Raw genomic sequence first — 14,636 nt, forward strand, 5'->3', positions numbered from 1 at the left:
GCTGCCTATCACCTCCCTCATGGTTCCGCCTCCTTCTACTACCCATTGTGTTTTCCCCTATTCCTTCTTCACCTTTCCTGCCTATCACCTCCCTGCCTCCCTTCCCCCACCCCTTTATCTTTCCCCTTACTGGTTTTTCACCTGGAACCTACCAGCCTTCTCCTTCCCACCCTCCCCCCACCTTCTTTATAGGGCCTCTGCCCCTTCCCTCTACAGTCCTGACGAAGGGTTCCGGCCCGAAACATCAACCGATCTTTTCCACGGATGCTGCCCGACCTGCTGAGTTCCTCCAGCGTGTTGTGAGTGTTGCTTTGACCCGACCCCAGCATCTGCAGAGTATTTTGTGTTGGCCATTCAGCCCTTCTTTCAATATGAGCACAGCCATTCTACCCTAGGATCAATTCCTCTGGTGCTCAAATACCTTTGGTCCCAATTCCCTAACAACCCAAAACAAACTGTAGATGCTGAAAATCCAAAACAAAAATGAGAAAGTGCTGGAAACACAAAATGCTGGAGGAACTCAGCAGGTCAGGCAGCAGCTATGGAAATGAATTAACGGTCGATGTTTCAGGCCGAGACCCTTCAGCATGATTGGAAAGGAAGGGGGAAGATGGTAGAATAAAAGGTGGCGGGAGGGGAAAGGGAAGGAGGGCAAGCTGGCAGGTGATAGGTGTAGCCAGGTGGTGGTTGGAGGGGGATTGAAGTAAGAAGCAAGAAGGTGACAGGTGGAAAATGCAAAGGGTTGGAGAAGAAAGAAGCTGACAGAAAAGGAGAGTGGACCATGGAGAAAGGAGGAGGGGCATCGGGGGAGGTGATCGGCAGGTGAGAAAAAGAGGTAAGAGGCCAGCGTGGGGATTAGAAGAAAAGGGAAAGGGAAAAAATACTGGAAGGAAAAATCAAGTTTGTACCAACAAATTGGAGGCTATTCATATGGAATATGAGTTGTTGCTCCTCCACTCTGAGAGTGGCCTCACCATGGCAGAACAGTAGGCCATAAAACCACGTCAGAATGGGAATGGGGATGGTTGGCTGCCGGGAAATTCCGCTTTTTGCAGATGGAGGAGAGTTGCCAGACAAAGCGGTCCCTAAATTTACGTCGATTTGCACGACGATGCCGGAGGCTGCATCGGGAGCACTGGATACAATAGACAACCCTAACAGACTTGCAGATTCAACATTCACTCTGATATGCCTCCTCAGGATCTAGTATGCTTCAGTAACATCATCCCTCATTGTCCTAAACCCCAAATACAAACATAGTCTGCTTAGCCACAGTAAGACCATCTCCTCAACCGGGAATGAGTTGGTGAGGTTCCTTTGACTGCTGACATAGTGACTAACTCAGGAATCATGGGTACCACAGAGATCATTCTTGACGTCTGAGTATAGAAGAGACCATAAGACATGGAAATAGAATTAGGCCATTTGGCCCATCGAGTCAGATCTGCCACTTCATCGTCCCTCTCAACCCTACTCTCCTGCGTTCTTCCCATAACCTTCGATGCCCTGACTAATCAAGAACCTATCAACCTCCGCTTTAAATATATTCAATATCTTGACCTCCATAACCATCAGTGAATTTCACAGATTCACCACCCTCTGGGTAAAGAAACTCCTCCTCATCTCTGTTCTAAATGGATGTCCCTCTATTCTGAGGCTGTGCCCTCTGGTCCAAGACTCTCCCACTATAGAAAACATCCTCACCCATCAAGGTCTTTTAATATTCAATAGGTTTCAATGAAATCCCTCCCTCATTCTTCAAAACTCCAGCAAATATAGGTCTAGAGTCAAAAAAAATGCTCTTTGTACATTAACCCTTTCATTCCTGGAGAGAGCAGAAGTAGTGTTAAGGTGAAGATTTTACTGAATGGCACAGCAAGATCCAAGAAGCAGCCGGATTATCTATGCGCCTGTTTACTTTGTGTGGTGTTGACCCAGCTGGGGGTGTGGGGACAGGGAGTACGGGCTGTAAACTTGGTCAAATCTGGGTGGCTGTCACCCTATTTTACTGTAAATTGTACTCACGATTGTAGAAAATGCATGGGAAGGGAGAAGCTCCATCACTTTGGCTACCACCTCTAAGCTCTGCCGGAGATACCGCTGCCACTCGGTCTGTTGCTGCAGAGAGAAAGGAGCTCACGGTTACAGGGGCCCCCTCTATGGGTTCATAAGATCTCTGTGTATAAACCAGCTACATTAAAAACATTCTTCCTTACATGTCACGTACTCTCATGAATGCACTCGACTAAGCATCTGCTGTATACAGTATATCCAGCTGAAGAAATTTTTAATCTGTTGGGCGCCACAGTAAAATAGCTATTAGCGCGGCACTATTATAGCTCGGGGCGTCGGAGTTCAATTCCCATGTTGTCCGTAAGGAGTTTGTACATTCTCTCTATGAACGTGTAGGTTCCCTCTGGGTGCTTTTGTTTCCTCCCACATTCCATGGTTAGTAGGTTAATTGGTCATTGTAAGTTGTCCATAAGACCATAAGACATAGGAACAGAATTAGGCCATTCAGCCCATTGAGTCTGCTCTGTCATTCCATCATGGCTAATTCTGGATCCCACTCAACCCCGTACCACCATATCCTTTGATGCCCTGAACGATCAGGAAACAACTTCCACCTTAAATATACCCACGGACTTGGCCTCCACCGCAGTCTGTGGCACAGCGTTTCACAGATTTACTACTCTCTGACAAAAAAAAATCCTCCTTACCTCTGTTCTAAAGGGTCACCCCTCAATTTTGAGGCTGTGCAGTCTAGTTCTGGAAAACCCCACCATAAGAAACATCCTCTCCATATCCACCTTATCTAGTCCTTTCAACATTCAGTAGGTTTCAATGAGGTCCCCATGCATTCTTCTAAATTCCAGTGAGTACAGGCCCAAAGCTGCCGAATGTACCTCATATGTTAACCCCTTCATTCCCAGAATCATCCCTGTGAATCTCCTCTGGACTCTCTCCAACAACAACACATCCTTTCAGAGATATGGGGCCCAAGACTGTTGACAATACTCCAAGTGCAGCCTGACTAGTACCTTATGCTGGATGTTAACCTACTGACACTTCTTTTAGTTTTGATGTTCCAACGTGACTGTGTAGTCACCAATAGCAGTAACCAGAAAACTGGTGCTCAATCAGCACGGAAAGCAATCCTGTTGCTCAAACCTGGTCTGGCACATAACTCCAGTGCTGCCCATTTTCGTTTGGTTCTTTGGTGTCCAGAAGAAGCTGAACTCTCACTCCAGAATACCAGCAGTCCTACTGAAAACTCCAATGTCCTTGTGTGGATTTGGTTGGGTACAAAGGAAGAGGGAAGGAAAGAGGGACTTTTTGTGCATCACAATCAACTCCGACAAGATGCTAGTTAAGTTATATAAGCACATAATAAAAGTCACCAATACTCAGACTTTGCTCATCCATCCATCCTGCAGTCTGCGGCAGATGGGGTAGATGGGAAGCTGGATTTTTCTTCGCACCAGCCCACCTTCAAGTTTGTATCGCAGAGATTAAAGATGTAGGTTGATAAAAACATAAATTCTGCTCGTCTTTGTGAGACTTGCCAGTTCAGGATCAATCCCTTCTCCGGCATACTTACATCATCATCCAGGGTCTCGTCATCTAGTTCCTCCAGCTGGGCTTGGTTGTAGCGGAACTGCACACGATGCAAAACCTCAGTCAACAGCATAACTAACGCACCTTTGTACCTATGAGAAAAGCAGGAAACGGTGACACTCACAAGGCAAATGAACTCTGGCACTCAATGAATTAGAGCAAGAAACCTGGCTGATGCCCATCACTATAGATATGTTTGCCTTTCATAAGTGCTGCTCCTTTATTTTGTAACAGCGACCTATTGCAGATATAAGACCATAAGACATAGGAACAGAATTAGGCCATTCAGCCCATCGAGTATACTCCATAATTCTATCATGGCTGATTAATTATCCCTCTCAACCCTATTACCTTGCTTTCTCCTGTAACCTTTGACACCCTAAGTAAGAACCTATGAACCTCCGTTTTAAATATACCCAATAATTTGGCCTCCACAACTGTCTGCGTGGCAATGAATTCTACAGATTCATCACCCTCTGACTAAAGAAATTCTCCTTTATCTCTGTTCTAAAGGGACATGGGGCTGTGGGGTCCAGTAATTGGTTCTTGACACAGAGAAATGCTAAAATCTCACCGCAAGCCTTGGATCCGCCATCACTGCTGACCACGGAACAGTTCATCTCAAGGCTTATCTACTGGGCTGAACGAAAGATAAGACCATGAGATTTGTTTGATTGTGATGTTTTTGTAATTCAGAGGTTCAGAAGTAAAGAATGAGGTGTAAAATGGTCGTTTTGTTAAATGTCACAAGAACAAAGGCCAAACAAGGAAAATAAGGGCCGAGAACAAAGAAATCGTGGTCATCTTCTACAAAAACTAGCTTCAACTAAAACAGAACACAACATTCCAGTGATAACAATTAACCTATAAAATGGCGAGATTTAGACCATAAGACCACAGGGGAATGAGAGGTGATCTTACAGACCTCATATAAAATTATGAGAGGCATATACAGGGTCAACTCTGCCATGATCCAAGCCCGAATGCCAGGGCAGCAACCCCATCCTGTAAAAACCCAGAGCTACTGGAATGCCTACAGAAGCTGCAAAGAGAGAGGAAGGATATTTGTCTGGATGACACACATATGAAACCGTGTGGGGAAAGCAGAAGCCGGAGGGCCTCTAGCAAGCCCAAGCCCCAGAAAGAGTTGATGGGCTTGAGAAGAAGAATGGTCAACATGCAGTCTTTTTACTAGGGTAAAAAACCAAGTACTAAAGGGCATAGGTTTAAGGTGAGAGGAGATGTATTCAGTAGGAACCTGAGGGGTAACTTTTTCACCCAGAGTGTGATGAGTATATTGAACGAGCTGCCAGAGGAAGTGGTTGAAGCAGGTACATTAACAACATTTAGAAGGTTCTTAGACCTGTACGTAGATAGGAATGGTTTAGAGGAAAGTGGGCCAAAGGTTCCAAGCTGTGTGACTCTAATGGTGTCCACATGAAGAATTTATGTTACTTACAGTCATCAGTAATGTTGAAGGTGTGACTTCAAGCTCATTCGAAAGAGTCAGACGCACAGAGCCCTCAACCACACACTCACTCTGAACCCACTCTAATCCGATCCATTTTTCACCAACTCCTGCCAATACACTAAACACAATTTGCTGCAACCAATTAAGCAACTAACATACCTTGGTGGTGTGGGAGGAAACCAGAGAGGACGTGTAAACTCCACACAGAAAGCAGCAGTGGAGGGCAGGATTGAATTTAAGTATCAAGTTCAAGTTTATTGTCATTGAACTGTACAACCAACAAAATAACATTCCCCCCAGACCACAGTGCACCCACAAAACATATAGCGCACACAGCACATGAAATAAAATTACCACAAATAAGTTAATAAAATATAATTCAAAATGCATGCAGTGTGCAGCAGAGGTAAATAGCAAATAGTACAGTAAACTTCTCACTGTCTCAGTGACAAGACCCTGGTGGTGGCAGGGTGTTCATTAGTCTCTGGCAGTCCGAGACCTGATGCTCCTGTACCTGCTTCCTGACAGTAATGTGGGTGGTAGGGACCCTCATTAACACTTCAGGCTCTTCGTATACAACTCTCCCATAAGTGTCACAAATAAGGGGGAGGGCGATCATCTGTAGGGTCTTGCTCTGATGCCTTGCAGCTTCTATACCACACAAAGATGTAGTCAGACATGATGGTGTCTTCTGTAGAAAGTCGTTAGAATGGGGACAGGCACTGAGACAGTGTAACTAACATCAGTACCACTGTGTTCCTTTTGTCAGTGTAACCTCAACTACTTCAACAAGATGGCAGCTATATACCACAAAAACAAATTCTGGAACAAAATGGGTTTCACAAAAGTTTAAATAAATGAAATCAAACACTGATTCAGAATGCTGAGGGTTAACAGACATCCAATTCAAGTTTCTCCAGAGAGATCTGGCCAGCAGATACAACCTGCTCGCAGAATTACACAGAAAGCAAAAAACTTTGGGTTAGTGGAATGCATTTGCAGGAGGAAGAAGTCTCTTACTCAGAACTTGCATACCAAAGCAGAACAACTTCAAATCCACTACGTGACCAACAAGGCACAGCATGCAAATCACAAGAGATTCCACAGATGCTGGAAATCTTCAACAACACACACAAAAAGCTGGAGGAGCTCAGCAGGTCAGGCAGCATCTAGAAAGGAATAAACAGTTGAAGTTTCAGGTTGAGATCTGACAAAGGGTCTTGGCCTGAATCATTGACTGTTTATTCCAAACATAATTTTCAGTTTCACATAAATGAGAACCACTCATTTTGCAGAGAAGTCACACTGTGGTCTTTTGCAGAAACTATGTTGTAGTATGTGTCTGTCAGGAAATGCATATAATTTTGGCTTTAAAAACTCTGCTTTTTATAGTGTGGCATCACTTCAGATAGAAGTGGTCGTATAACAGTGTCACAGCCACTGTATAAACATTAGCAAGTACATAAAGACTACATGGCCAAGATTTGCATCGACTATTCTGCATGTCCACCTTGGGGAACAGGGTCATAACTGTAAAACAAGTGGTACATAATACAGCTACCACTATGCAACAAGTTCAGAGACTCCCACAACGAGTTCCTCCTCCTTCTACCCTGTTTCCTACAAAGATTTCATTGCATTCCCCATTTCCTCTGTCATATCTCTTCTGATGACGGGTGGCTGGAAAATGTCTTCCTTTTCCTTTAACTGTGGCTTCCCTCTACAACAAACGACAGGACTTCAGATGTGTCTCCTCTATCAGCTCCGTCCATAAAGGAAATGGATATGTGCCTTCTTTAGCTCTCCACCATATCCACGCGCGATGGATCATGTTCCATAGTTCTGACCACCTTCAGCAAGTTCCACCAGGAGACTCATCTTTCCTGTACTCCCAAGACAGTGTTCCCTCCAGAACCTCCTGGTTCACTCTCCCAGCTCCACCTATCATTCCCCTTCTCACTGTGCAACCCCATTGATGCCCTTTAACTCTTCCCATCCCACCATCCACCCACCAGCTCAATATAACCATATAACAATTACCGCACAGAAACAGTAACTCACACAATCAGCACAGCTCTCTCTAAGCTCACTCCAGAGAAACCAAATACAGATTGGGTGACTGCTCTGTACAACACCATTCATTGCACAAAGGCAGCTGCGAGGTTCCACTCACCTGCCATTTTAATGATCCCTCCCAACTCCTCAACCCCTGTCTTTGGTCTTCTACACTGCTCCAAGGAAGCCAAAACAAGCTCATGGAATAGCACCAGCTTCTGTACAGAAACAGTGAAACTTTCCAAATTCAATATTGAACATTAATATTTCAAATGCCTAGCCTCTTTAGTTGGTGTCAGAACATGGTCAGTAGCTCCTCTGACCATCAGCTACTGCCAAGTTCTACCCCTCACAATTCCAGGGCAACCTTTTATTTCACAAAATTCTCCTAAAGTCCTTATTCATCTGTTAACCAAGCAGCTGCAACAGCTGTGTGCAACCTAGACAATCGGGACTCCCACTTTTCACAGACATTTTCTTCATCAGCACCCTAAGGCAGAGTTAGGCCATGAGGGTCCATCAAATCCACTCCGCCATTTCAACATGATTGATTTTGTTTTCTCTCAACCCCACGCTCTTGCCCTTTTCCTGTAACCTTTGAAGCCCTTACTAATCAGGAACCTATTAACCTCTGCTTTAAGTATATTTAATAACTCTCCAGAATTACTATCACCATCGTCCCCCATATTGCCTCCAAATTAAGCCTCAATTCTCTAACTGATGAAGTGAGCCCAAGAGCAGAAAATAAACAATGTCTAGCCAATCTGAGCAGCGAGCCAGATTAAAAAAATTAAGGCAATGAGGCTGAGAGCAAAGGAGAAACCATTCTTCAGCTCACTACTCTATGAGGCTTTACTCCCCTCAGCACCGAACAGTCTCCGTGGCTGTGACCAGCAGCCATCGAGCTCCTGGACCGGATACACTCGCCTCAGCACTGAACAGTCTCCGTGGTTGTGGACTCACTTTCGGGAACTCTGTGGTTCATTTTCTGAGGATTATTTGTTTATTATTTTTAATTGTTCTTTTTTTGCACATTGGATGCTTGACAGTCTTTGTGGCGTGACTTTTTTTTCGTCAATTCTATTGTGTTTCTTTGTTTTGTGGCTGCCTGCAAGATGAACCTCAAGGTAGTACATGGTACACATACTTTGAACTTTGTCCTGTATGTTACCCCATACCCCAAGCAATAGAGCAAAGATTAATTGTGACAACTAACTGACAAAGTGGTTTAACAAGGAAAACGCGAATGTACACTGAATACTTGCCCTTCTAGATCTGCTTCTAACCTTCAAATATCAAGAAGTTACTTGCAAGTCAACAATAAATGTTTATATTGTTGACACACTCAAAAGAAAATGTGCAGACTCAGGGTGGAGTACTGGACCTTACACTGTGAAATCATTAAAAACAAAGGTTAATTGCCATTGAGACTAATACCGTTAGCTTAAAACTTCTGCTTTTCAAAGTTGTAAACTGCAGAAATATCTCTAACTTGCGGCTGTAGGACCAGAAACTATTTGCGGAAAATAAGAATCTATTTAGAGGTGGTGGGTGAGGCAGATACATAGGGAATGTTTACAAGACTCCTAGATAAACACATGGATGAAAGAACACAGAGGGAAGGGTTAGATTGATTACTCTTTTCATCTTATTTACATCTTTCATATAGATAGGTGACCAAATCTGCACACAATACTCTAAATCAGCCCTCACGTCAACATAACATCCCAACTGCTGTACTCAGTACTTTATTTTATGAAGGCCAATGTACCAAAAGCTTTCTTTATCACCCCATCTATCTGTAACACCACTTTCAAGCAATTATGGACCTGCATTCCCAGATGTGCCTTACCACTCACCGTGTAAGACCTACCCTGGTTGGTCCTATCGAAGTGCAACACCTCACAATTGTCTGCATTAAACTCCGTCTACCAGTTTTCAGTCTATTTTTCCAGCTGACGCAGATCCCACTGCAAGTTCTGATAGTCTTCCTTTCTGTCCACTACACCCCCAACATCAGCAGCATCTGAAAAGTTACTGACCCAGTTAACCAATCCTCATCCACACTGTTGATGTAGATGACAAACAACAACAGACCCAGCACTGATCCCTGCGACACACCACTAGTCGCGGGCCTCTAGGCAGAGGGAACTCTCTGGCTTCTCGCATAAAGCCAATATCTAATTCAATTATCTTGAATGCCAAGTGACTGACCAAACTCCCATGTGGGAATTTGTCAAAGTCCTTGTAGACAACATCCACCGCCTTTCCTTCATTAACTTTCCTGGCAAGTTCCTTGAAAAAACTCTTTATTAGTTACCATGCACAAAGCCATGTTGACTATGCATAATCAGTCCCTGTCTATCCAAATACTTATATATCCAGTTCCTTAGAATACATTCCAATAACTTTCCCACCACCGATGTCAGGCTCACTGGACTATAATTTCCTTGTGTTTTCTGACAGCATGTCTTAAACAATGGAACAACATTAGCTATCGTCCAATCCTTTGACACCTCATCAATGGCTAAAGATGCTTTAAATATCTCTATTAGGGCCCCTACAATTTCTGCAAATGCCTCCCACAGAGACAAAGGGACTACCTTGGCAGGCCCTGGGGATTCATCCACCCTCATTTGCCTCAGGACAGCAAACACCTCCTCCTTTGTAATCTACATTATATCCATGACCTGGCTGTTGCTTTTTTTTTTGGCGTGTGCCTGCGTGTGTGTCTGTGCGTGTGCGTGTGCATCTGCATGTGCGTGCGTGCATGTGTCTGCGTGTCCGTGATGATGGATTTTTCATAGCTTTTTTTTACAAGTGAAAGAGAGAGACTGTGTGGCGCGCCACTCCTCACACAGACATTTTTGCAGTTATTTTCCCTTTGTTTTACAAGGTCGAGTTGCGATCTCGACACCCAACCCAGCACAGATAGAAAGTGTACTCGGGGGCAGACCCGACTAGATTCGAACTCAGGAACCTCTGCTCCCGGGTCTGGTGCCGATGTCGTCACATCACTAGCCAGCCCAGCTGTTGCATTTCCTCACTTCTAAAGACTCTGTCCATCTCCTGAGTAAATACAGATACAAAAAATCTATTCAAGATCTTTCCCATCTCTTTCGGCTTCAGACATATTGTAGATTACCATTCTGATCTTCCAGAGGACCAATCTGCAATCCTTTTGCTCTTAACTTATCTGTAGAATCCCTTTGGATTCTCCTTTACCTTACCTGTTAGAGCAACCTCATGTCTTGAAAAAGGATCTAGTACATGGCAAATAAACTGTTTTCGGGTTTCAAGCTGGATACAGTTATCAATTACAACCGACATTTCAATGGCAGAGTTTGTCATCAAAACATCGGTTATAATTGATACCTGTACCTAGCTTGAAGCCCGAGAAGAGTTTATAGAAACATAGAAAATAGGTGGAGTAGGCCATTCAGTATGATCATGGCTGATCATCCAACTCAGAACCCTGTACCTGCCTTCTCTCCATACCCCCGATCCCTTTAGCCACAAGGGCCATATCTAACTCCCTCTTAAATATAGCCAATGAACTGGCCTCAACTGTTTCCTGTGGCAGAGAATTCCACAGATTCACCACTCTCTGTGTGAAGAAGTTTTTCCTCATCTCGGTCCTAAAAGGCTTCCCCTTTATCCTTAAACTGTGACCCCTCGTTCTGGACTTCCCCAACATCGGGAACAACCTTCCTGCATCAGGCCTGTCCAATCCCTTTAGAATTTTGTACATTCCAATAAGATCCCCCCTCAATCTTCTAAATTCCAGCGAGTATAAGCCTAGTCGATCCAGTCCTTCATCATATGAAAGTCCTGCCATCCCAGGAATCAATCTGGTGAACCTTCTTTGTACTCCCTCTATGGCAAGGACATCTTTCCTCAGATTAGGGGACCAAAACTGCACACAATACTCCAGGTGTGGTCTCACCAAGGCCTTGTACAACTGCAGTAGTACCTCCCTGCTCCTGTACTCGAATCCTCTTGCTATGAATGCCAGCATACCATTCGCCTTTTTCACCGCCTGCTGTACCTGCATGCCCACTTTCAATGATTGGTGTATAATGACACCCAGGTCTCGTTGCACCTCCCCTTTTCCTAATCGGCCACCATTCAGATAATAATCTGTTTTCCTGTTCTTGCCTCATTTCTGTTATTCGTAACCTCAAGTCTTCTTTTAGCCCTCCTGATTTCCTTCTTAAGTGTTCTCTTGCATTCCCTATTACTCCTCAAGTACCTCATTTGTTCCTGCATGTCTATACCTGCCATGCACCTCCTCCTTTTTCTTAACCACAGCCTCAATATCTCTTGAAAACCAAGGTTTCCTAAATTTGTTATGCCTTTTATTCTAACAGAAACATATAAATTTTGTTATACTTTTTATTCTAACAGGAACATACAAACTCTGTACAAGTTTCCCCTGCCATCCGAAGGTAGAGCGTTCCTATAAAATGGTTCGTAAGCCAGAATGTCGTAAAGTGAAGAAGCAATTACCATTCATTTACATGGGAAAAATTTGTGAGCATTCACAGACCCAAAAAATAATCTACCAAATCATGCCAAGTAACACATAAAACCTAAAATAACAGTAACATATAGTAAAAGCAGGAATGATATGATAAATACACAGCCTATATAAAGTCGAAATACTTTTCTACAATCATTGCCGCACTGTTCTCTGTAGCGAAAATCTCACGCAAGTGCTCTCGGTAGAAACATCCTCTCCAGTAACCCTTAAGCTATGAAGCTGCCAAATCATACCAAATAACACATAAAAATACACAGCCGATATAAAGTAGAAATAATGTATGTACAGTGTAGTATCACTTACCGGAATCGGGAAGACAGCTCCGAGCACACTGATGATGGTGTGTTAGGCTGAGTTGTCGGAGTTTGGGGTGGTGCAGTGGTCCCTAACCTCCAGGCAGTGAACCGATACCGATCCGCGGAGAATGCAGCGGTAGCCGGGACGCACCCAGCACATCTTTAAGGAAAAAGCAGAAATAAACAAGCTAATTAATTAGGTGCCGCCCCAGACCAGAGGCAACGCAATCGGCAATCGCCTCTGATCTGGACTGACATTTACGTGCTGGGCAGCACCTAATTAATTAGCTTGTTTATTTCGGTTTTTTTCTTAAAGATGTGCTGGATGCATCCTAGCTACCGCTACATTCTCCGCGGCAATGTATTGGTCCGCGGCCTGGGGGTTGGGGAGGTGGAATACTGGGGTGTCATCTCATCATCGTCTATTTCCATCAGGGCAGGCAGATCATCTTCTTCTACGTCTGCCTGCCTCGATGTCGAAGGTCGAGGTTCGTCATCTGCTGTGGCTGATGTGGAAGGCTTGAAAAATGACAGATGCTTGACTGCTAGCCTTGCGCATTTTCTATCATACAGTTCTTTGTAACCTGATGGCATGAACATCGACTTCTCTAACTTCCGCTAATGCCCCACCTCCCCCTCATACCCCATCTGTTATTTATTTTTATACACACATTCTTTTTCTCTCTTTCTCTCTCTCCTTTTTCTCCTTTTGTCCCTCTGACTATACCCCTTGCCCATCCTCTGGTTCCCCCCCCCTTGTCTTTCTCCCCAGATCTTCTGTCCCATGATCCTCTCACCTGTCCAGCTCTTGGCTCCATCCCTCCCCCTCCTGTCTTCTCTTATCATTTTGGATCTCCCCCTCCCCCTCCCCCTCCCACTTTCAAATCTCTTACTAACTCTTCCTTCAGTTAGTCCTGACGAAGGGTCTCGGCCTGAAACATCAACTGTACCTCCTCCTAGAGATGCTGCCTGGCCTGCTGCGTTCACCAGCAACTTTGATGTGTGTTGCTATCACAATCATACCTTTCTTTTTCTTCAGTTCAGACCATAAAGACTCACTAAATGAGCTCTCTAGTCTGTCCTGCCATGACATTTTCCCTGACTAGTAATGCCAGCCCTCCCTCTTTAATCCATTCTACAATGTCATGTCTCAAACAATGGAACCCCGTATCACTGAGCTGCCAGTCCTGCCCCCTGCAACCAAGTCTCTCTAAGGGCTACAATGTCATAATTCCACTTGCTGATCCATGCCCAAAGCTCACCTGCTTTCTCTACAATACTCCTTGCACTGAAATATACACAGCTTAGAACATTGGTCCCACCACGCTCAACCGGACTTCCCATGTAGATTTAACAACATGTCTCCAAGTGCACTCCACTTATCACTTGAGAAGAGACCTGCAGAGAAGTGAATACTCATTGAATATGAATCTAAGGTCCCGTATCGTTGAAGGATCAGGATTGTGCCTAGGTGTATTCAGTAAAAACTGAAGAAAAGCCTGAGCACGAGAGTGTATCAGGGAGAAAAAGCAAAGAAAAATTTCAGAGCACTCAGCTTCTAAAAGAGTCCATTTGTTCACAATGTCCTAGTTAGGGAATTGAAGTTCAAGGGAAAACAGGTACTTGGTACCAACGGATAGTGAGGCCCAGTGAAGATAACCCAGGTTAAGAGCCTGATACCTAACTTCATGTTGAAATATTTCCAGGTGTCCACTGAAGCTCAGTTAAGAGTCTGTAGGCCTTTTAATCCAAAAAGATACAGCAGCAAAGAAGTTAGAGTAGAACAGCACACTCCTGTGAATCTAAATGGACCGGAATGGTATCATTACTCTAACTAACGGTCAAGCAGAAACGTAGTCTGCAATGGTTTAAGGAATGTTGCAGCACCAAGATGCTTCTGTCTTGGTTTTCTTTAAAAGTAGCTCTGAAGTTGTGACAGTTTTCTTCACAATAACTCACTGCTTTCTTGAACAAATAGGAAACCACTTCCCTGAAGACAACTTTCACCTCTCACAGATAAGGAAAATACTTCTTCTGTGTGATAAGAAGAATCTGTTCTGTTTATTGATCAAATGATCTTAACAGTTCACATTAACTGGAACATTTGCTCTTGACATTCATCTAACAGAGTTGGGAAGACCTTTGACACCAGGCTAGAATGAATGCCTGTCTTCAAGTAATCTGTGATCCCATTGCAAATTCAAAGTCTCCCCCCCATCCCAGACCTTTTCTCTTTTCCCTTACTCCCCCCCGCAATGTACCACCAGGTTTGATCCCACTGTCGAACAGACCCTTGGTACAGTAAACTGGACTCTGCCTGCACTGCACTTTACTTTCTCTGTAACTTAACACTTTGTGCTACCTCAGTGCACCTACATGAATTAATCTGTAAGAATGGCATGTTGGACAAGTTTTTCACCATGACCATAATAAACCCATTAAATTCACCATTTTATTCCACGTATCACATTACATTTCATTTCCAGCTCTAGCACTGACTGGCTAGCAATAAGCTTCCAACGCCAGCTGCTTGCTTTAGTCCAGAAGTCGCCTGGAAGACAGTGCAGCAAAGAGTGACAAGGCAGACATCAGTAAGCAAGCAGGCAGACTAGTGCTGTACCTTAGAGAATGGTGTTCAGGCCCCAGTTATTCA

At 44.1% G+C, this 14,636-nt stretch overlaps 1 protein-coding gene across 2 annotated transcripts in view; it reads right to left on the reverse strand.

The window, feature by feature from the left end:
• Window positions 1–14,636, reverse strand: part of xpo6 (exportin 6) — a 157,743-nt gene that overhangs the window by 41,362 nt on the left and 101,745 nt on the right. For both annotated transcript variants that reach the window (XM_072269231.1, XM_072269229.1), the window contains 2 exons: window positions 3,602–3,710; window positions 2,026–2,118 (listed from right to left, as the gene is read on the reverse strand). In XM_072269231.1, the coding sequence (XP_072125332.1) occupies window positions 2,026–2,118; window positions 3,602–3,710 (202 nt within the window). The remainder of the gene's footprint in view (window positions 1–2,025; window positions 2,119–3,601; window positions 3,711–14,636) is intronic.

This window comes from Mobula birostris, chromosome 9 (assembly GCF_030028105.1).
Source record: "Mobula birostris isolate sMobBir1 chromosome 9, sMobBir1.hap1, whole genome shotgun sequence".
In the NCBI taxonomy this organism is placed as follows: Eukaryota; Metazoa; Chordata; class Chondrichthyes; order Myliobatiformes; family Myliobatidae; genus Mobula; species Mobula birostris.